At 41.3% G+C, this 22,457-nt stretch overlaps 1 protein-coding gene and 1 pseudogene across 1 annotated transcript; both read left to right on the top strand.

Moving 5' to 3' along the window:
* The first annotated feature begins 292 nt into the window (after positions 1-292).
* On the top strand, positions 293-2,881 carry LOC109900170 (flap endonuclease 1-like; annotated as a pseudogene).
* Positions 2,882-9,123: 6,242 nt separating this feature from the next.
* LOC109900171 (myelin-associated glycoprotein-like) lies at positions 9,124-13,471 on the top strand. Its single transcript, XM_031835015.1, has 5 exons — positions 9,124-9,466; positions 10,029-10,148; positions 10,181-10,354; positions 10,485-10,751; positions 13,218-13,471. Exons 1-5 carry the CDS (start codon positions 9,124-9,126, stop codon positions 13,469-13,471), a joined length of 1,158 nt encoding a protein of 385 aa, XP_031690875.1.
* The last annotated feature ends 8,986 nt before the right edge of the window (positions 13,472-22,457 follow it).

The following is a 22,457-nucleotide window of genomic DNA, read 5'->3' as shown; positions in this document are numbered from 1 at the left end:
CAGGGCAGCTCTAGCAGGGCCGAAATTTGACGATCTGACTTGTTGGAAAGGTGACATCCTATGACGGTGTCACGTTGAAAGTCACTGAGCTCTTCAGTAAGGCCATTCTACTGCCAATGTTTGTCTATGGAGATTGCATGGCTGTGTGCTCAATTCTATACACCTGTCAGCAACAGGCGTGTCTGAAATAGCCAAATCCACACGTTTTATTTATATATGTATGTATGTATATATATATATACTTTTTTTTTTGTACCCCATTTTTCTCCCCAAGAGGCGAAGGTCGATAGCCATGTGTCACAAACACAACCTAGCCAAGCCTCACTGCACGCTTAAAACGGGAATGTACACGACCATGTCAACGTGCATGTGCCCAGGCCGCCACAGGAGTCGCTAGAGCACGATGGGACAAGGACATCCCGGCCGGCCAAACCCTCCCCCAACCCAGGCGATTGGGGCCAATTGTGCGACGCCTCATGAGTCTCACGGTCACGACACAGCCCGGTATCGAACCAGGATCTTTAGTAACGCAGCTAGCACAGCCTTAGACCGCTGCGCCACTCGAGAGGCCCGAATCCACTCATTTGAAGGGGTGTCCACATACTTTGGTATTTGTAGTGTATTGTATACATTGTATTTTATTCTAACCCATTCTAATATTATATTTTCAAGTCTCTGTTAGTCATGTGATTTCACTTGCATCCTCAGCCACCTTATGGGCACGTTTTACCAGACCATCCACATGCTTGGGCATGGGATCAAACCTGTCTACGCTTTTGATGGCAAGCCCCCACAGCTGAAGTCACAAGAGGTAAGGACAGGGGTCACATCAAGATCACAACTTTATTGCCCCTCCTTGGGATGTTGATATGCATTATGTATTTTCTCAAATGTTGAACAACATATTTTTTTATTTAACTAGGCAAGTCAATTAAGAACAAATTCTTATTTACACCGGCCAAACCCGAACAACGCTGGGCCAATTGTGCACCACCCTATGGAACTCCCGATCACGTCCGGTTGTGATACAGCCTAGATTCAAACCAGGGTGTCTAATGACACCTCAAGCACTGCGATGCATTGCCTTAGACCGCTGTGCCACTCGGGAGTCTTAATCTAACTTCTCTCTCTGTGTGGTTTTAGCTGGAGAAGGAGGGCAGAGGCAGAGAACCTGCTGGCCCAGGTGCAGGAAACAGGTACAGCAAGTCACCAACACGTGTGTAGTGATGACCAATTTTTCTATTCACCACCAGGGGAGCAGGAGAACATTGACAAGTTCACTAAGCGTCTGGTGAAAGTTACCCGGCAGCACAACGACGAGTGCAAGAAGCTGCTCACCCTAATGGGGGTGCCATACATCAAGGTTTGTCTCAAGTTTTGTTCCTTTCCTTAGCCACCCATAAACGAATCAATCTTCTGTGCACATAGTTACTGTACACCTCGGTCCATTCATTAAGTATTGAACGTATCTAAATGATCTTCCATCTCACGCACTAGGCTCCATGTGAGGCAGAGGCGAGCTGCACTGCTCTGGTTAAGGCGGTAGTCACCACGGCAACAGAAGATACGGACAGCCTGACATTTGGAGCAGGGGTCCTACTGAGGCACCTCACCCCCAGCGACGCAAAGTACTACTGCAGTTTATATACCACCTTACCCATCTTTCATCCCAGGCATACAGTTTATCTAACAGTATTATAACAATAGAAGCTGTGTGTGTGTTGTATATTTTGTTTTTGAGGTTACTTGTAACATTTCTGTTTCTCTATCTTAGGAAGCTTCCTATCCTTCTGTGAGTTCACCTGTGTTGTGACTGTCAAACTTTGTAAGAGTTTGTAATCCCAATTCTCCATTGTTTAATTTGCTCCTCTTAAACACACACATGCACGACAGTCCCACATAATAAGCAGTCCCTAGTTTGAGTTCCAAACCGTCACGCAGCAGTTATCCCATTCCCAGAAGTCAGTGTGAGTGTTTGTCTCCTTGGCCCCTTGCAGAAGCACCCTGCCCCAGAGGACTGCCTGTATAAGGAGTCCAGAGGTCTGTTCCTGCAGCCTGACATTGTGGACTGCTCCACAGTAACCTCAAGTGGAGCGAGCCCGACAAGGACACCCTTATTCAGTTCATGTGTGCAGAGAAACAGTTCAGGTACAGGATAGGATCGACATAATATAGCATCACTGAGGTTATATTCCAACCCCTATGGAGCCTCACTCTGATTTATTTGAGTAAAAAATGGCAGGGGTGAATCCTACATTGACATCAATGCACTACTAATGGGACATTTGACTTAATGGTGTAAATATGAGAATATACGCTTCAGTCACACTTTTGTATTCTAAATAAGTTGATTTTATTTGAATCATTTGATGTGGCACTGTACTTTCCGACAATGGCACTACTTTTTCACACGGTTGAAATCCTGCTCCACATCCACATGATGTTAAGCCATGGTTGGTATGAGTGATAAAATGTCTCATACTGTGAAGTGTGTTTGTGCACAGTGAGGACTGCATCAAGAACAGCTGTAAGAAGATGATGAAGAGCCGACAAGGCAGCACACCGAGATGACTGGACTCTATTCACCATCATTGGCTCTCTGAGAGAGAAACCTATACATATTCAATGCATTTCAGTGCCTTTAAACAGGGTATAGTAGTAGGTGCCAGGCACACTGGTTTGAGTGTGTCAAGAACTGCAACGCTGCTGGGTTTTTCACACTCAACAGTTTCCTGTGTGTATCAAGGACATTCAGCCAACTTGACACAACTGTGGGAAGCATTGGAGTCAACATGCAACTCAATATTAGGAAGATGTTTAGTACACTCAGTTTATACCATACATCATCTATGTTTGATTAATAAAAACATTGTCCACACCATACTGTATCCATATTAAAATAATCATTTTTATTTAGGAAATGGGAGACCGGTGCAACAAGAAATGGGAGACTGGTGCAACCCTGGGCAAATAGACTTCAAAGAGGAAGTCAAGCAAGGAAAAAGGAAGTTGACGAGTGTGCGTAATAATTAGACAACTACAATTACAGTGTCTAGCCAAGTCTGTTCTTCATGTTGAAAATGTGAGAATGGGGTAGTGGTTAACGTATTCCAATTAAACTAGCAAGTTTTATTAAAATGCTTTTTTCTTGAATAAAAGTAATAGTGAATTTTGTATTTTGATTTATATTTTTCCAAATCCCACATGCATTCCCATTTAAGCCCGGAGATATAGGACGGTGAGATGGTTCTATTGACAAAAGCTTTGTTTGATGCATTTTTTGTTGTTTAATTTTTCATGACGGAAACAAATTGTGGAAGGTTTAATAGAAAGGGGATTTTTCAAATATTAGCATATACACATTTGCGTGCGCTGTTTCACATCTGATTAGGACACCCAGCACATAGCCTTTTAAAGCATCCACTTTAAGGCCCAGTGCAGTCAAAAATGTGGTTTCCCTGTGTTTTATGTATACATTGAGTGTATAAACATTATTAACACCTGCCTTTTCCATGACCTAGACTGACAAGGTGGGTCCAGGTGAAAGCTATGATCCCTTATGGATGTCACTGGTTAAACCTTTTGGTTCCTGGCCCAACGCTCTAATGGTAGTAGGTGCCAGGCACACCAGTTTGTGTCGAGAACTGCAACACTGCTGGGTTGCACCCAAAAGACATCCAGCCAACTAGATACAACTGTGGGAAGCATATAGAGTTTAGCATCCTTGTTAATTGCTTTCGACACCGTGTAGAGTCCATGCCCTGACAAATTTAGGCTGTTCTGACGGGGACGGGGGGGATATTGCCCTTTTAATGTAAGAGCTTTTTGAAAAGACTTCCTGAAGTTTCTGCCTGCTTTTGGTGAAAGGGAGTTTTGGCCAGTCTGGTGACATCACCAGTCAGTAAACTACTTAAAATACCAATCAGAGAGTTCTAAACCTCTCTGCCAGTAACAGCTAGTTTTCCATCTTCCACTCCCCACTCAGACCACACCTGACAGTCCTAGCAAAATTCATGCTTGAGAAATTGCTCATGCTAAGAAGCTATTTTTGTTTATTTCTGACCATTTGAATTGAAAACAATCACAGTAAGAGCAAACTCGTGTTAAATGCCTTGCTCAAGGGCACATCAACAGTTTTTTCACCTTCTCGGCTCTGGTATTCTAACCAGCAACCGTTCGGTAACTGGACAAACAGTCTAAACGCTAGGCATAGTAATAGGAAGTATGTGACTGATGTGACTCAATTTAATTATAACACTTTTGTTTATCAGAAACCACTACGGGTGTGTGATAGCTTCTCCTTTCCTGTGGATGGTTTTCATGATTGTAAGGCAAGTGTTTGACTTTTTCACAATCTTATCTTTTAATTTTAGTGTTCAAATTAAATGAAGGAAATTCATTGCAAGTAATGAGTTTTACTTAACTATATTCCTAAAGGAGATAATGTACTTTTTATTCCATGCATTTTCCCTGACATGCAAAAGTACTTGTCAAATTCACGCATTATCAAAAGAACATCCCTGGTCTATCCTACTGCCTCTGATCTGGCGGACTCATGAAACACAAATGCTTTGTTTGTAAATTATGTCTTGAGTGTTGGAGTGGACCTCTGGCTATTTGTAAATTATGTCTTGAGTGTTGGAGTGGGCCCCTGGCTATCTGTAAATTGTGTCTTGAGTGTTGGAGTTGGCCCCTGGCTATCTATAAATTATGTCTTGAGTGCTGGAGTTGGCACCTGGCTATCTGTAAATTATTTCTTGAGTGTTGGAGTTGGCCCCTGGCTATCTGTAAATTATGTCTTGAGTGTTGGAGTGGGCCCCTGGCTACCTGTAAATTATGTCGGAGTGTTGGAGTGTGCCCCTGGCTACCTGTAAATTATGTCTTGAGTGTTGGAGTGGGCCCCTGGCTACCTGTAAATTATGTCGGAGTGTTGGAGTGGGCCCCTGGCTACCTGTAAATTATGTCGGAGTGTTGGAGTGGGCCCCTGGCTACCTGTAAATTATGTCGGAGTGTTGGAGTGGGCCCCTGGCTACCTGTAAATTATGTCGGAGTGTTGGAGTGGGCCCCTGGCTACCTGTAAATTATGTCGGAGTGTTGGAGTGGGCCCCTGGCTACCTGTAAATTATGTCGGAGTGTTGGAGTGGGCCCCTGGCTACCTGTAAATTATGTCGGAGTGTTGGAGTGTGCCCCTGGCTACCTGTAAATTATGTCGGAGTGTTGGAGTGGGCCCCTGGCTACCTGTAAATTATGTCGGAGTGTTGGAGTGTGCCCCTGGCTACCTGTAAATTATGTCGGAGTGTTGGAGTGTGCCCCTGGCTACCTGTAAATTATGTTGGAGTGTGCCCCTGGCTACCTGTAAATTATGTCGGAGTGTTGGAGTGGGCCCCTGGCTACCTGTAAATTATGTCGGAGTGTTGGAGTGTGCCCCTGGCTACCTGTAAATTATGTCGGAGTGTTGGAGTGGGCCCCTGGCTACCTGTAAATTATGTCGGAGTGTTGGAGTGTGCCCCTGGCTACCTGTAAATTATGTCGGAGTGTTGGAGTGTGCTATCTGTAAATTATGTCGGAGTGTTGGAGTGTGCCCCTGGCTACCTGTAAATTATGTCGGAGTGTTGGAGTGGGCCCCTGGCTACCTGTAAATTATGTCGGAGTGTTGGAGTGTGCTATCTGTAAAGAAAAAAAGAAAAGTTTGCTTAATATAGGCAATTTGAAATGATTTATACTTTAAGGTATCTTTACTTGTACTGAAGTATGACAATTCTGTACTTTTTCCACCACTGGATACGGGGATGGTTCAATGCAATACATCTCTAATCCTGATAATGCCATGATTAAGAATGAATCATGAATAATGATGAGAAAGGAAGTTAATGGCTACATCAAAACACCCACATGAAAAAAATACTATAGTATCCACTGGAGTGTTTTTGCAGACGTTACTGTAGTATGTAATGTCTTTACAGACTAAGTCTTGAGATAAAATGATAAAAATGTTCCATAACCTGTTGGTCGGTAGGACTGGGATCTGAACAGATAGTTCAGCGGTTCTGCTCTTTTCTATAACCTGTAGAGAACACAATACATGCTCTAGACTTGGCATGTAGGTCTTTCACTTATGGGTGGCACAAATTGGGATATGGGAGAGGGGAGTGGGCAGGGTATATGCAAATTAAATACTGTAGTATTTTGAATGTAGTGATTTTTGGGACATTATTGTAATATTTACTACAGTGTTTTTGTCACTATTCCTACCGAAGGTGGCTCCCCTTCTTGTTCGGGTGGCGCTCGGCAGTCGTCGGCACCGGCCTACTAGCTGCCACTGATCCTTTTTCTCCCCTTGTCTATTTATTAGTTGCACCTGTGTTTAGTTAGGTTAATTGGTTGGTCTTTATTTACCAGCCGGCCCGCCTGCTGGTTGTGCAGAATTATTTTCAGTGTACGATTGTACACGACTGTAAATCAAGGTTGTGTGTGTGTGTGTTGCTGAACTGTTTAGTTCCCCATGTTTGGGGCATTTGTTTGGGTTGGCTTCGTTTTCACCGGTGTGGTGTATTAAAAGTATCTCTACCCTGAATTCTCTGCTTCCTGCGCCTGACTTCTTCCTTCACTACACCCTGGGCATTACAGTTTCTTTTAAATACCCACAAACAAAAGGTGACATTCTGTACTGTCACCTCATATGAAACATTTGATCTAAAATGGTGAAGTATTGAGCTAAATGTATCAATTTTGCTTCACTGTCCAAATACATACAGAGGTGAGTACATGTGTTTTACATACGGTGCATTGGGAAAGTATTCAGACCCCTTGACTTTTCCCACATTTTGTTACGTTACAACCTTCTTCTAAATTGGAATAAATTGTTTATTTCCTCCTCATCGATCTACACACAATACCCTATAATGACAAAGCAAAAACAGGTTTAGACTTTTTTGAAAAATGTATTAAAAATAAAAAACTGAAATATCACATTTACATAAGTATTCAGACCCTTTACTCAGTACTGTGTTGAAGCACCTTTGACAGACTCCTTGAGTCTTCTTGGGTATGATGCTACAAACTTTGCGCTACTGTATTTGGGAAGTTTCTCCCATTCTTCTCTGTCGATCCTCTCAAGCTCTGTCAGGTTGGATGGGGAGCGTCGCAGCACAGCTCTTTTCAGGTCTCTCTAGAGATGATCGATCAGGTCCAAGTCTGGGCTCTGGCTGGACCACTCAAGGACATTCAGATACTTGTCCCGAAGCCACTCTTGCGTTGTCTTGTCTGTGTGCTTAGGGTTGTTGTCCTGTTGGAAGGTAAACCTTCGCCCCAGTCTGAGGTCCTGAGCACTCTGGAGCAGGTTTTCATCAAGGATCTCTCTGTACTTTTCTCCGTTCATCTTTCCCTCGATCCGAACTAGTCTCCCAGTCCCTGTCGCTGAAAAACATCCCCACAGCTCTAGGAAGTCTTTGTGGTTCCAATTTTCTTCCATTTAAGAATGATTGAGGCCACGGTGTTCTTGGGGACCTTCAATGCTGCAGAAATGTTTTGGTACCCTTTCCCAGATCTGTGCCTCGACACAATACTGTCTATGAGCTTTACAGACTATTCCTTCGACCTCATGGCTTGTTTTTTGCTCTGATATACACTGTCAACTGTGGGGCCTTTATATAGATAGGTGTATGCCTTTCCAAATCATGTCCAATTCATTGATTTTACCCCAGGTGAACTCCAATCAAGTTGTAGAAACATCTCAAGGACGGTCAATGGAAACAGGATGCACCTGAGCTCAAGTTCGAGTCTCACAGCAAAGGGTCTAAATACTTATAGTACCAGTAAACATTTTGGACACGCCTACTCATTCAAGGGTTTTTGTTTATTTTTTACTATTTTCTACATTGTAGAATATTAGTGAAGACATCAAAACTATGAAATAACACATATGGAATCTTGTAGCAATCAAAAAAAGTGTTAAACAAACAAATTCTTCAAAGTAGCCACCCTTTGCCTTGATGACAGCTTTGCACACTCTTGGCATTCTCTCAACAGTATTCTGCAGCAATACGCCATCCCATCTGGTTTGCGCTTAGTGGGACTATCATTTGTTTTTCAACAGGACAATGACCCAACACACCTTCAGGCTGTGTAAGAGCTATTTGACGAAGACGGAGAGTAATGGAGAGATGCATCAGATGACCTGGCTTCCACAACCGCCCGACTTCAACCCAATTGAGATGGTTTGGGATGAGTTGGACCGCAGAGTGAAGAAAAAGCAGCCAACAAGTGCTCAGCATATGTGGGAACTCCTTCACCTGCATTCCAAATGAAGCTGGTTGAGAGAATGCCAAGAGTGTGCAAAGCTGTCATCAAGGCAAAGGGTGGCTACTTTGAAGAATCTCAAATATGAAATATATTTGGATTTGTTTAACCCTTTTTGGGTTATTACAGGATTCCATATGTGTTATTTCATAGTTTTGATGTCTTCACTATTATTCTACTATGTAGAAAATTGTAAAAAGAAAGAAAAACCCTTGAATGAGTAGGTGTGTCCAAACTTTTGACTGGTGGTGTTTGTAAATAAGGTATTTCTGTTTTTTATTTATTTATGCTTTGTCATTATGGGGTATTGTGTGTAGATTGATGAGGAAAATGTTTTTAATCAATTTTAGAGTAAGGCTGTAATGTAACAAAATGTGGAAAAGGTCAAGCGGTCTGAATACTTTCTGAATGCATCATATGCTCTTATCCATAGCAACTTACAGGAGCAATTAGGGTTAAGTGAGTCGCTGAAGGGAACAGACATATTTTTCACGTAGTTGGCTCAGGACTTCAAACCATCTACCTTTCAGTTACTGGCCTTGTCTTCCTCACTCCTTGCATCCTCTCTCCTCGACTCGAATGCCATTTGAGTAGGTGCAGAGAAATTGATTTCAGAGTGTTGTGTGAGTTAGGCTACTTTACCATTAAGTGTATGTTTGTACCGTTTCAGGTGAATGTGAATTCTGACATGGCATGTAGTACTGACAACATGTTTCTCATTGATATCGACAGAGACTACTGAAAATATCACATAACCTCTCTGATGTTGACCTTGATATTGCAGGTGTTTTGGCCTGTTTTGGCCAAAGACATTTGATCACCACAATGCCAGAGAAATTGGATGTACTGAGTGGCTCCTGTGTTCAAATCCCTTGTGCATTTGATGTTCCTCAAGATTGCTCTACATTTAACAGCACAGTAATTACCTCCGGAGTGTGGATTAAAGAATCACCGTACTTTGGTGGCAGGCTGAACATTGTGATATTTAACAGTAGTAAGACATACAACACCTATCAAGGGAAGATAACTGGAAACATGTCCTGGAAGAACTGCACCACAGTCTTCTTCAATGTAACCTCTAGTTACACTAACAGCTACTTCTTCAGAATTGAGAGTAGACCATTCAGCGCAACAGACCCTGAGAAGTCTGTTCTTATAGTTGTCAGAGGTAAGAGACAATTTAACTGTTTATCCCCCCAAAAAATCTGTTTAGAGTCCTTGCATCAAATTACACAAGTAGAATAAGAACAAGTGGACAGTGTGGCTGTCAGTGTAAACTGGGCTGGGGAGTAACTGATTACATGTAATCATATATTACAAACAACGGTAACTGCAATTACTTACGTTACCAGCAAAAAATAAATTGTAATCAGATTACAGATACTTTTGAAAAAGTAGATGACTACTTTTTCGATTACATTTAAATTCAGAAATTATGTTTGCGGAATACAAATACATTATGACACATCTGTTTTCTCAATGACATTCAAGTCAGCATTGAAAAAAGTTGCAGGTTTAAATCAGAGACCACAATGAACACACCAAATGTGTTTGATGGATTCCAAAAGTAACTGGAAGTAATCAGATTATGTTACTACATTTTGGTAATCCGTACATTACATTACTGATTACAATTTTGGACAGGTAACTTTTAACTGTAACAGATTACATTTAGATAGTAACTTACCCAACCGTGAGTGTAAAATAAGTTAACCTGCAATGTATTACAGATTTGCCTCTCAGACCCATGATTACTGTCTCAGGTGAGATGAAGGAAGAGAGGCCTGTCAGTTTGAACTGCTCTGCTGCAGCTCCCTGTCCCAAACACTCTCCTAAACTGACATGGACTCTCCTAAACTGACATGGACTCTCCCAACCCTGTTTACACCTGAGAACCAACTGCAAGAGAATTCAGATCAAACCAAATCTGTTCTCTCCACGGTGACATTCACTGCTTCACACCTTCATCATGAGAAGAACATCACTTGTACTGCAGTCTACCCAGTAGGAACAAGCAACAAGACAGCTGAACATACCATGACGCTTAACGTTTTATGTAAGATTTAGTCCATGGATCCTGTAGATCATTCTGTCATTATGTTCTCACTGATGATTATGTCATAGACTGGTATTGATCAGACTATTCAAAATACCAGATACACTCCTAATTAGCCCCTCTCCCCCAGTCTCTCCTAAAAACACCTCAGCCTCCCTCAGTCCAGCTGATCCAGTATCAGTGGGCAGTTGTGTGAATCTGACCTGCAGCAGCACAGCCAACCCTCCTGTGACAAACTTCACCTGGTTCCAGATTTGTGGGGGTAAACCAACACAGGTAGCATCTGGACAGACCTACACCATCAATGTGACTGTTGGTGATGGAGGGATGTACTACTGTGAAGCAAGAAATGATCACGGCATTGAGAAGTCAATGAAAGTGCTTCTAGCTATTGAAGGTAACACAGGGGCACATAGGACATAATCTTTGGTTAGATATACATTACATGACCACAAGTATGTGAATAACTGCTTGTTGAAAATCCCATTCCAAAATTATGAGCATAAATATGGAGTTGGTCCCCCTTTTGCTGCTATAACATCCTCCACTCTTCTGGGAATGCTTTCCACTAGACGTTGGAACATTGTTGCGAGGACTTGCTTCCATTCAGCCACAAGAGCATTAGTGTGGTCGTGCACTGATGTTGGGCAATTAGGCCTGACTCGCAGTCGGCGTTCCAATTCATCCCAAAGGTGTTCGATCAGGTTGAGGTCAGGGCTCTGTGCAGGCCAGTCAAGTTCTTCCACACCGATCTCGACAAACCATTTCTGTATGTACCTTGCTTTGTGCACGGAGGCACTGTCATGCTGAAACAGGAAAGGGACTTCCCCAAACTGTTGCCACAAAGTTGGAAGCACAGAATCATCTAGAATGTCATTGTATGCTGTAGCGTTAAGATTTCCCTTCACTGGAACTAAGGGGCCTAGCCCAAACCATGAAAAAGCAGCCCCAGACCATTATTCCTCATCCACCAAACTTTACAGTTGACACGATGCATTGGGTCAGGTGGCATTCTCCTGGCATCCGCCATTGCCAGATTCGTCTGTCGGACTGTCGGATGGTGAAGCATGATTCATCACTCCAGATAACGCAGTTTCCACGGCTTCAGAGTCCAATAGAGGTCTGCTTTACACCACTCCAGCCAACGCTTGGCATTGCGCATGGTGATTTTAGGCTTGTGTGTGGCTGCTTGGTCATGGAAACCCAATTCACGAAGCTCACGACGAACAGTTATTGTGCTGACGTTGCTTCCAGAGACAGTTTGGAACTCAATAGTGAGTGTTGTAACTGAGGACAGACGATTTTTATGCGCTACGCGCTTCAGCACTCAGTGGTCCCATTCTGTGACCTTCTGTGGCCTACCACTTCGCGGCTGAGCCGTTGTTGCTCATTGACTTTCCACTTCACAATAACAGCACTTACAGAACGGGGCAGCTCTAGCAGGGTAGAAATTTTAGGTTTCCTCCAGACATTGACGCTTGGCATTCAGGCCAAAGAGTTCAATCTTGGTTTCATCACACCAAAGAATCTTGTTTCTCATGGTCTGAGAGTTATTTAGGTGCCTTTTCGCAAACTCTAAGTGGGCTGTCATGTGGCTTTTACTGAGGAGTGGCCACCTCCCTGACCAAGGTCCTTCTCCCCCTATTGCTCAGTTTGGCCGGGCCGCGCGCTCTAGGAAGAGTCTTGCAGGTTCCAAACTTCTTCCATTTAAGAATGATGGAGGTCACTGTGTTCTTGGGGACTTTCAATGCTGCAAACATTTTTTGGTACCTTTCCCCAGATCTGTGCCTCGACACAATCCTGTCTCAGAGCTCTACAGACAATTCCTTCGACCTCATGGCTTGGTTTTTGCTCTGACATGCACTGTCAACTGTGGACAGGTGTGTGCCTTTCCAAATCATGTCCAAACAATTTAATATATCACAGGTGGACTCCAATCAAGTTCTAGAAACATCTCAAGGATGATCATGTAAACAGGATGAACCTGAGCTCAATTTCGAGTCTCATAGCAAAGAGTCTGAATACTTATGCAAAGTGTTTTTATTTTATTTATTTTTTATACATTTGCAAAAATTTCTAAAAACTTGTTTTGCTTCATCATTATGGGGTCTTGTGTGTAGATTGATAAGAATAATTTATTTAATCATTTTTAGAATAAGGTAACAAAATGTGGAAACAGTCAAGGGTTCGGAATACTTTCTGAATGAAGTGTATAGTATACTTTAGAGCGGTTTTTGAAAGAAATGACCATAATATATGCTGTATTTTCAGGGCAAGAAGAGCCTCTTAACCCAAGGGTTTTGGGAATTGCAGGAGCAGGAGGAACCTTGGGAGTAATTTTGCTAATCATCCTGATCACTTTCTTTGGATGGTAAAGTCTTTTCCCGGCCTCTGCAAAACTGTGTATTTATCTTGTGTTTGTGCTTTTGTATATGAAATCCTTCTCAGTGCATTCAGAAAGTCTTCTTAAATGTCTTCCAGGAAGAGAAAATCTAGGCTCCCTGATGGACTTGAAAGGACAGACAATCCACTGGGACAGGTGGGAATAAGGCTAAACTTTTAAAACCCATCTACAAAATGCAATGAAGGAAGTACAAAAAAATATATTTAAGATGAAATTTAGGGTGATAAGACCACACCGATAGCAATGATGCCACATCCTGTAAGAACAACAAATAATAACAGCATATTTGTTGAACTTTGTACTTCTGTCAGTTTATAGCAATTGATATCAGTATGTTACACATCCTATGTGTAATGTGTTGTATAACTTAATGCCTTTAAAATTATCAGTTCATTATTCTTACAAAGTATGGTTCCTGACACCTTTTCCTTTCTGTGTTCTCTCCACAGAACTCCCCAGTTGGGATGGTGTATACTAATCAGGCCATGACCGGAGAAGAACCAGAGGAACCAGCAGAAGACCAGCCTGAGGAGATCCACTACGGTGAGATAGACTTCTCCAAACTTCAGCCCAAAGAGACACCAGCTGTAGCCCTGGACAGGGAACAGGGGCAGGAGAGTGAATACGCTGAAGTCAGTGTGACCGGGAGAGGGGCCCAGGAACCTCCAGTTAAAACTACTTCAGGATCGGTGTCCGTTCCACGGGACGGTTGAGCTAACGTAGGCTAATGCGATTAGCATGAGGTTGTAAGTAACAAGAAAATTTCCCAGGACATAGACATGTCTGATATTGGCAGAAAGCTTACATTCTTGTTAATCTAACTGCACTGTCCAATTTACAGTAGCCATTACAGTGAAAGAATACCATGCTATTGTTTGAGGAGACCGCACAATTTTGAACATAAAAAGTTATTAATAAACAAATTAGGCACATTTGGGCAGTCTTGATACCATTTTTTTACAGAAATGCAATGGTTCATTGGCTCAGTCTAACATTTTGCACATACACTGCTGCCATCTAGTGGCCAAAATCTAAATTGTACCTGGGCTGGAATAATACATTAGGCCTTTCTCTTGCATTTCAAAGATGATGGTACAAAAAATAATACAAAATAACTGTTTTTTTTTGTCTTTGTAGTATCTTTTGCCAGATCTTTTGTGTTATATTCTCCTACATTCCTTTCACATTTCCACAAATTTCAAAGTGTTTCCTTTCAAATGGTACCAATAATATGCATATCCTTGCTTCAGGGCCTGAGCTACAGGCAGTTAGATTTGGGTATATCATTTTAGACTAACATTGAAAAAAAGGGGCAGATTCTTTAACAACCTAGATGGGGTCTATGCACAAGTGAATAAGAAAAGTGCATTTTAAGCATTTTGCCAATGGATATTAATTATTTTTATGGGTAGTATGTATTTTGTAATTGTTTTCTATTAGTATTTAGTTGTTATATTCACCATTTTGGTCTCTTTGATTATTTGCATATTTGTAGAATTTTCAAGGATGAAAAGTGTTTAACTGTTACTACAGTGGTGGTTGGATGATACTCTCTATTTGAACCAATTTATTTTGAGTACTGATTTCACAGAGCATCTGTTTAATGAGTTCAACTACTGAAGGCAGTTTAAGGCCATATAAAGTCAATGATGACTGAGGAAAGAAGAAACACAATTAGTTGGAAAGACAATGGCCTGATGCAAGACAGGAAGTTGGTGAAGTAAGTGTACATTTCCAGACTGATGATAAAATCTACTGGTCACTATTTGTCTTTTACTTTAATGCAGTTGCCGGAATAACAAATTATCTATTTTTTATGTCTATTTCAAGGTTGTACTTATCAGTTTTTATGTTGAGCAAGAGAAGAAATTGAGGCTGAATTTGAAGTTTATTAATTGCATTGTAATAAAAAAACATTTACATTTAACGTCCATAATCTCTTGCTCTTATTGATCCAACATTTTACATACAGTATCTCATGCCTAAAAGTTATATCATCATTTCGTGAAGACTATGTTATACTGATCGCACTATACGCATTTGTGCATGTATATATGGTTGTCCTTGTTCGGTGGAGCCATTGGACGTCTTTCAGCGAAGTTCCTATCGGCGGATTCATTGCTAAATATGCAAGCAGACACTTTTTTTTCCCAGTATCTGAAAGACTCGATAAAAGTTGGATTTAGATACAACTTGTGATGTGGAAAAGGAAGCTGACACCAACAACACAATCCTTTGGGCAAAACCAAAGAACTGACCAGACAACGGCTTCAACACGAATTCAACCATTGAGTATTTTTTGATGTTCTATTAACTACATGGTGACATTCAACAATACGTGTTTCAACCAGAATATAGGGAAGATTTGAAAGCAAAAGTTGGATTTAGATAACGTTAGAAGCTCAAATACAGCCGATGCCAGCACCAAGAGGGCAGATGACAAATACAAGTACTGTAAGTTATTTTTCCCCTACCGTCTGTCAGCGGTTAGTGTCATAACGACCGTTACACAGGTGCATGTTCATTAATTGTTTATGGTTCATTGAACAAGCATGGGAAACTGTGTTTAAACCCTTTACAATGAAGATCTGTGAAGTTATTTGGATTTTTACGAATGAAAGACAGGGTCCTGAAAAAGGGATGTTTACTTTTTTTGCTGAGTTTACTATGGTATAGTCTAAATCATCTAAATGCACCATGGTTTTAGCCTTGAAGTATGATGGTACTACCATGGTACTGCCATTGTTCCTAAATATTACCATGGCATGGATGGATCATGGAAATGTACCATGATTTTAGCTTTGAAGTGTGATGGTACAGGAATGCACCTAAATAATACCATGGTATTGCCTCATTTTTACCATAGTATAGATGTGGATCATGAAAATACCATTGTTTTAACCTGCAATATACATTCTACCATGGTAAAGCACAATTATAAAAACATGATCATATGGTACCATCTTTTTTAATGATGTGTTACCATAGTACAATAGCAGTATATTGCATTAAATAAATACCCCCCCCCCCCCCCCCCCCCCCCCAAGGTCAAAAGAGGTTGGTTGGTATTATATTGATGAATTCTGATAAAGTGAGAGCCAGACTACTATGGTTGGTCCTAGTTTGTCTGTAACATCAAAGAAAAAGTAAAATAGTTGCTTTGAAAATTAATAGTAACGTTTTTTGCTAATGTTTCGGTTCCCTGTGTCGCCAACATGAAACGTGGGAGAATGTGAGATATATTTGTATCCTAATCTTTGGCCATTTGTAATCATTTACACTATTTATTGTCAAGGGGTGTTGTGCTTGTCTCGGGTTGCAGAGGGAGAATCTGGCTCTAGTGGTTCTCGCCAACTGAATTTTAAAAACTTTTCTTTAACTTAAGCGTTATTTAACTAGGCAAGTCAGTTAAGAACACATTTTTATTTACAATGGTGGCCAAACCATCCCCTAACCCGGAAGACGCTAGTCTAATTGTGCACTGCCCTATAGGACTCCCGATCACAGCCAGTTGTGATACAGCCCAGGATTGAACCTGGGTCTGGAGTGAAGCCTCTAGCACTTTGATGCAATGCTTTAGAACACTGCACCACTCAGGATCCCTGAAGAGAGAAGCACCAGAAACTATTTTAAATCATTAAGGTTTCAGACTCTCATTCGTCTTACCATATCCAGGTCCCAAGGTTTAAGAGGGTACACTACACTACTAGACCATGTGTGTTGAGGTTTTTCACCATGAGTTAAAGGGGTTTAAGAGGGTACTAGGCCTATGCTTTGCTATAGTAGAGCGAGTAGTCAATGTGCATTATGTGGCCACTTTACCCAAAAAACAGTGAGACACAGACCATAATAATACATGCTTTAATTTCTCACTACATGCTGCTAGTACAATTTTGTTTTTCATTGTACGACCATGAGAACATTTTTGTAAGGGTATGCCTAAATGTGGCTACTAAACAGCAAACTACAACGTGACAACCAGCCAACTGAAGCTAGGTTTACCAGCAAATGTTAGCGCATGACTGGAGTTGGCTCGCTAGTTAGCTTTGCGCCTGAGAACTTGTCGCCTCGTGTTTGTAACTTGTTTGCAAAACTGTAACATCAGCAACTCTAAATCATTTTACTAGCTAGCTATGTAACATAATTGACGAGGGTTGACAGTGGTTATGATTACGACGTGGATGCATTTCAATCTCACAAAATGATAAGCATGACGCAAGATAGGATTCCAAGCAGATGTAGATATTGCATATCCAGCAAGCTAGCTAGCTAAGTTTACTAGCAAACAGTGAGGAGAAACAATAATACAACAATTTACTGTTGTAAAATCTGAAACTTTTACCACAACATGTTTTGCCAAAGCATGCCTGATAGACATGGCATGTATATTATATTATTATAATAATTATTATTATTATTATTATGGCATGCTATATTATTTTCTATTAGGCTAGATATGGTTGTAATCTCTGTGCCTGTGCACATGTATAAATGTTCAACTAGTCTACCCTAATGTTTCTGTTATCCTGGCACAGTTCAACTGTCGTTCAAACTACAATAGAGTATAATTTATTTAAGTGTTTTGTCTTGTAGACAACATCGTGGTGCCTGGGCTTCTTCCTGGAGTGGATTCTGGAAACAGAAACATAATTCCTTTGCCTGTGTGTGTCATTGTAGCAGAACTGTATCCCATGAACTGTATCCTTGGAGGGATTAGACATTATGCTGAATTTCAAGCAGATGACTCACGAGGAGCTGAATGGCAGTTTCATCATGACCACACTCCTCTCACAGATTTACAAGTATTCCTTGAACTTTACTGGTGGTCATGATGAAATTGCCATTCAAAAATAAACATACTGTAAGAAAATACAGTATGATCAGTGTAGTACTCTTTGCTACAGATTGTTACACCAGATACTGTGATTTAATCAAAGATCTGTGGCATCCATTACTGGGAGTTACAGGATAGCTACTGTTTGGTGTAGCACATAAGATTTGACCAACTTACATGCTGACCACACTGCTCGCGTTGTGTGCACGAGCGTAGCAAAATAAATGTACACATACAGTTGAAGTCGGAAGTTTACATACACTTAGATTGGAGTCATTAAAACTCGTTTTTCAACCACTCCACAAATGTCTTGTTAGCAAACTATAGTTTTGGCAAGTCGGTTAGGACATCTACTTTGAGCATGACAAGTAATTTTTCCAACATTTGTTTACAGACGGATTATTTCACTTATAATTCACTGTATCACAATTCCAGTGGGTCAGAAGTTTACATACACTAAGTTGACTGTGCCTTTAAACAGCTTGGAAAATTCCAGAAAATTATGTTGTGGCTTTAGAAGGATAGGCCAATTCTGATAGGCCAATTGACATCATTTGAGTCAAATGGAGGTGTACCTGTGGATGAATTTCAAGGACTACCGTCAAACTCAGTGCCTCTTTGCTTGACATCATGAGAAAATCAAAAGTAATCAGCCAAGACCCCAGAAAATAAATTGTAGACCTCCACAAGTCTGGTTCATCCATGGGAGCAATTTCCTAACGCCTGAAGGTACCACGCTCATCTGTACAAACAATAGTACGCAAGTATAAACACCATGGGACAGCGCATCCGTCACACCGCTCAGGAAGGAGACGCGTTCCTTCTCCTAGAGATGAACGTACTTTGGTGCAAATCAATCCCAGAACTTAAAGCAAAGGACCTTGTGAAGATGCTGGAGGAAACAGGTACAAAAGTATTGATATCCACAATAAAACCAGTCCTATATCAATATAACCTGAAAGGCCACTCAGCAAGGAAGAAGCCACTCCTCCAAAACCACCATACAAAAGCCAGAATACGGTTTGCAATTGCACATGAGGACATGTGTCTGATGAAACAAAAATAGAACTGTTTGGCCATAATGACCATCATTATGTTTGGAGGAAAAAGGGGGAGGCATGCAAGCCAAAGAACACCATCCCAACTGTGAAGCATAGGGGTGGCAGCATCATGTTGTGGGGGTGCTTTGCTGCAGGAGGGACTGATGCACTTCACAAAATAGATGGCATCTTGAGGGAGGAAAATTATGTGGATATATTGAAGCAACATCTCATGATGTCAGTCAGAAAGTTAAAGCTTGGTCTCAAATGGATCTTCCAAATGGACAATGATCCCAAGCATTACTTCCAAAGTTGTGGAAAAATGGCTTAAGGACAACAAAGGTATTGGAGTGGCCATCACAAAACCCTGACCTCAATCCTATAGAACATTTGAGGGCAGAACTGAAAAAGCATGTGCGAGCAAGGAGGCCTACAGACCTGACTCAGTTACACCAGCTCCGTCAGGAGGAATGGGCCAAAATTCACCCAACTTATTGTGGAAAGCTTTTGGAAGGCTACCCGAAACGTTTGACCCAAGTTAAACAATTTAAAGGCAATTCTACCAAATACTAATTGAGTGTATGTAAACTTCTGACCCACTGGGAATGTGATGAAAGAAATGAAAGCTGAAATAAATCATTCTCTCTATTATTCTGACATTTCACATTCTTAAAATAAAAAAAGTGGTGATCCTAACTGACCTAAGACAGGGAATTTTTACTAGGATGAAATGTCAGGAATTGTGAAAAAACTGAGTTTAAATGTATTTGGCTAAGGTGTATGTAAACTTCCGACTTTACATTTTATTCAATCATTGCACCCACACTGCTCGCGCGCACCAACTAGAGTCTGTGTTGCCAAGCGCTAGAAGTTGCTTCTATTTGTGGCACAGAACGTGCTTCAGTCCTGCCTCTCCTGCTCCTCATGGGCTTTTAGAAGCATTTGACCACGTGCCATCTCCTCATTGGTTATACCCACGTGGGCGATTGAAAGATGAATGGAGGTCGGTGGTGGTAATACACCTTATGAAAGTTAATTTCCAATCGCCATATAAAGTCCAAAGAAGAAAAGACCCGGAAGGAGGAGAGATGACTAGAAACGATTCGGTTGACTGTTTTATGTGTGGATTAATTTTCAGAGTAGAGGACCTTGTGCATTTCAGGTAAAATAACAACTCAATGTGTATATCCCAGGACAAATTAGCTAGCAACAGCAAGCCAGATATCTAAATAGGACAAATTAGCTAGCTAAATTGCCATAAATGTTTCATGCTTTTTGACCTGTTCCCAAAATAATATAATTGGTTCAGAGTTTGTTTTGATATTTCAACCTGCGTGTCGCGATCGCGTTCGTTGTTGGGGGGACAAAATCAATTTGCGGACACGTGCGCTTGTCCGGTTTGGGCATGGTGTTAGCAATGCCATCTTCGTCCTCGATTTAAATTGAGAAAATGTTACGTTATGAAGTAATCCCAACAATGTGTACGCTGCCATCTTGTCTATTTCAAGTCTTCTCTCATTGATCGAGACAGGTCTTTGTCATTATGACATGCAACACTTTTGGGTGGACACCCACTTGTCTCGATCAATGAGAGAAGACTTGAAATAGACAAGATTTTGGCAAAAATCTTTGAGTAAATCACATTATCTGGTGTACCAATCTATAGCTACTGTTCTCTGCACTGCACTGTCTCTACACCTGAGACACACTCGGACACACGGAACTGTACTACAGTTCATTAAAAAAAAATACATTTTAGCATAACATTCTTGTTGACTAACCAGTTCTCTTGAGTTAACATGAAATAGTATACACTCCCCTGCTTAGATTTGGACAAATAAACATTATTTGGATATCTGAAGGTCTATCATCTGTTTGATGCTACAGAGTCCTTGAATGCTAATATACATATATTCTGTGACTCCATAAATGCAGACAAATGTATAAGATTGATAGAAAATATCCATATTTATTTTATGGTGGTTCTACATCAGGGTTCTCCAACCATGTACCTGGAGAGCTATGGTCCTGTAGGTTTTCACTCCAACCCTAATCTAGCACACCCGATTCTAGCTGGTTGATAAGATGAGCCAGGTTAGTTACTGGGGTTGGAGCAAAAACCTACAAGTGGGTAGCTCTCCAGGAAGAGGGTTAGAGAGCCCTGTTCAGCATGGTCTTCAGCTGAGCCACACCAGCTGCGTTTACAAAGGTAGCCCAATTCTAATATTTTTCCCACTAATTGGTCTTAACCACATCAGATCAGTTCTGAAAAATATCTGATTGGTCAAAACACCAATTAGTGAAAATATAACAGAATTGGGCTGCCTGTGTAAACGCAGCCATAGTTCTTTATCCAGCTTCGGTACACTGGCAATGGTGTTCAGCATGGTGGGATGGGGAAGCTGAGACTCTTTATGCTTACGTCTCGTCCGGTCTGCTGTGAACAGCCAGCTGGATAAGACTGACGAAAGTGGTGTAGGGCTTCTTAACCCCCAACTGTTTGGTCCTCTTGAAGAAGATTTGCAGGTACTGTACGTCTCCTGGAAAGACATGGTTGTCGTGTTAGCATTTTACACTTTTTGTGGAAGGGACGTTGGGCAATGCGCTTTTGTTGGTAATCAACCGAATGGGACCAGCTAGCGTAGGGACAATGAGAGGACATTGGGAGCTGCTTTTGAGAGGAAAGATTAGTCAATAAAGTGAATGGGCTGCAGAAGGTGTGAAAAGTCTTAGGAGGGCAGTTCTTACACAGAATGAATTGCTGTGTGGGAGATTTAGGAGAAATGGCACCTCAATTGCTCTCATACATAACAACACATTTGCTGTTAAAGCCAGCGTTTCCCAAACTAGGTCCTGAGGCCCTAAGATGGGAACATTTTGTTTTTTGCCCTAGACCTACACAGCTGATTCACATAATCAAAGCTTGATGAAGAGTTCATTATTTGAATCAGCTGTGTAGAGCTAGGGCAAAACGTGCATCCCTTGGGGTCGCCAGGACAAGTTTGAGAAACCCTGGTCTAAGCACAACCAAAACCCCCTTCCTCATCTCAAAGTACTGAGCTCATTGACTTTGACAGATCATTATTGTCAATAGTAGCCCTTTGCAGGGGCTTTTTGTAGTCTTTGTATTCTGTTTTGAGAATCTGCAGAGAGAAGAATGAGGTGGTTGTGTTGATTTCATACCTTTCAGTGACCCTTGCTGGTTTCTATCCCACTATTTTGCTGTGCTCCATAACCGCAAGGTGCGTGCACTCCCTCATGTTTGTGTTCCCAAAATGGCGCCACTTTGGGTTATTTTTCAGCAGGCCACTGTGGACTGACTCCAGATAACCTTTTACAAAAAGAAAAGGTAAAAAGAGAAGGTAGACTAAATTGATGACATGGTCTGGAAGGTACTCTGTGCTCCTCAGGCTTCCTCTAACCACCTGTAACACAAACATTACCCAAATCCTGTTTATACCATGCTTACTGTAAATGGAGCTATCTTAGCCATCAGCTTGTAAATATCTTAACCAAATTAACTTAACTTTGTGCAGAGCTAGGGATTGGAAGCGCCTGTTGGTGGAATCAGATTCTGTACCACCTACAATAAAATACACAACAAAACTACATTTATCCAGCCCACTAATTGCATTGATATATCTATTACTCTGGTTAGCTTACCATACCTAACATGGACATTTTTAATATTGTCTGCTTGCGGTTAGCTAACTAGCATCACTAAATTGGCTGAGACCAACCATAGATGATTCATACTCATTTTCACACTTGTTTGTAATTAGCAGAGCCAGGCACAGAACGCCACACTGGCATAAAAACATTGTC

The sequence above is a fragment of the Oncorhynchus kisutch genome, linkage group LG11 (genome assembly GCF_002021735.2).
Source record: "Oncorhynchus kisutch isolate 150728-3 linkage group LG11, Okis_V2, whole genome shotgun sequence".
Classification (NCBI taxonomy): Eukaryota; Metazoa; Chordata; class Actinopteri; order Salmoniformes; family Salmonidae; genus Oncorhynchus; species Oncorhynchus kisutch.
Note: the sequence above shows the minus strand (reverse complement) of the source record. Positions and strands in the feature narration are given on the sequence as shown.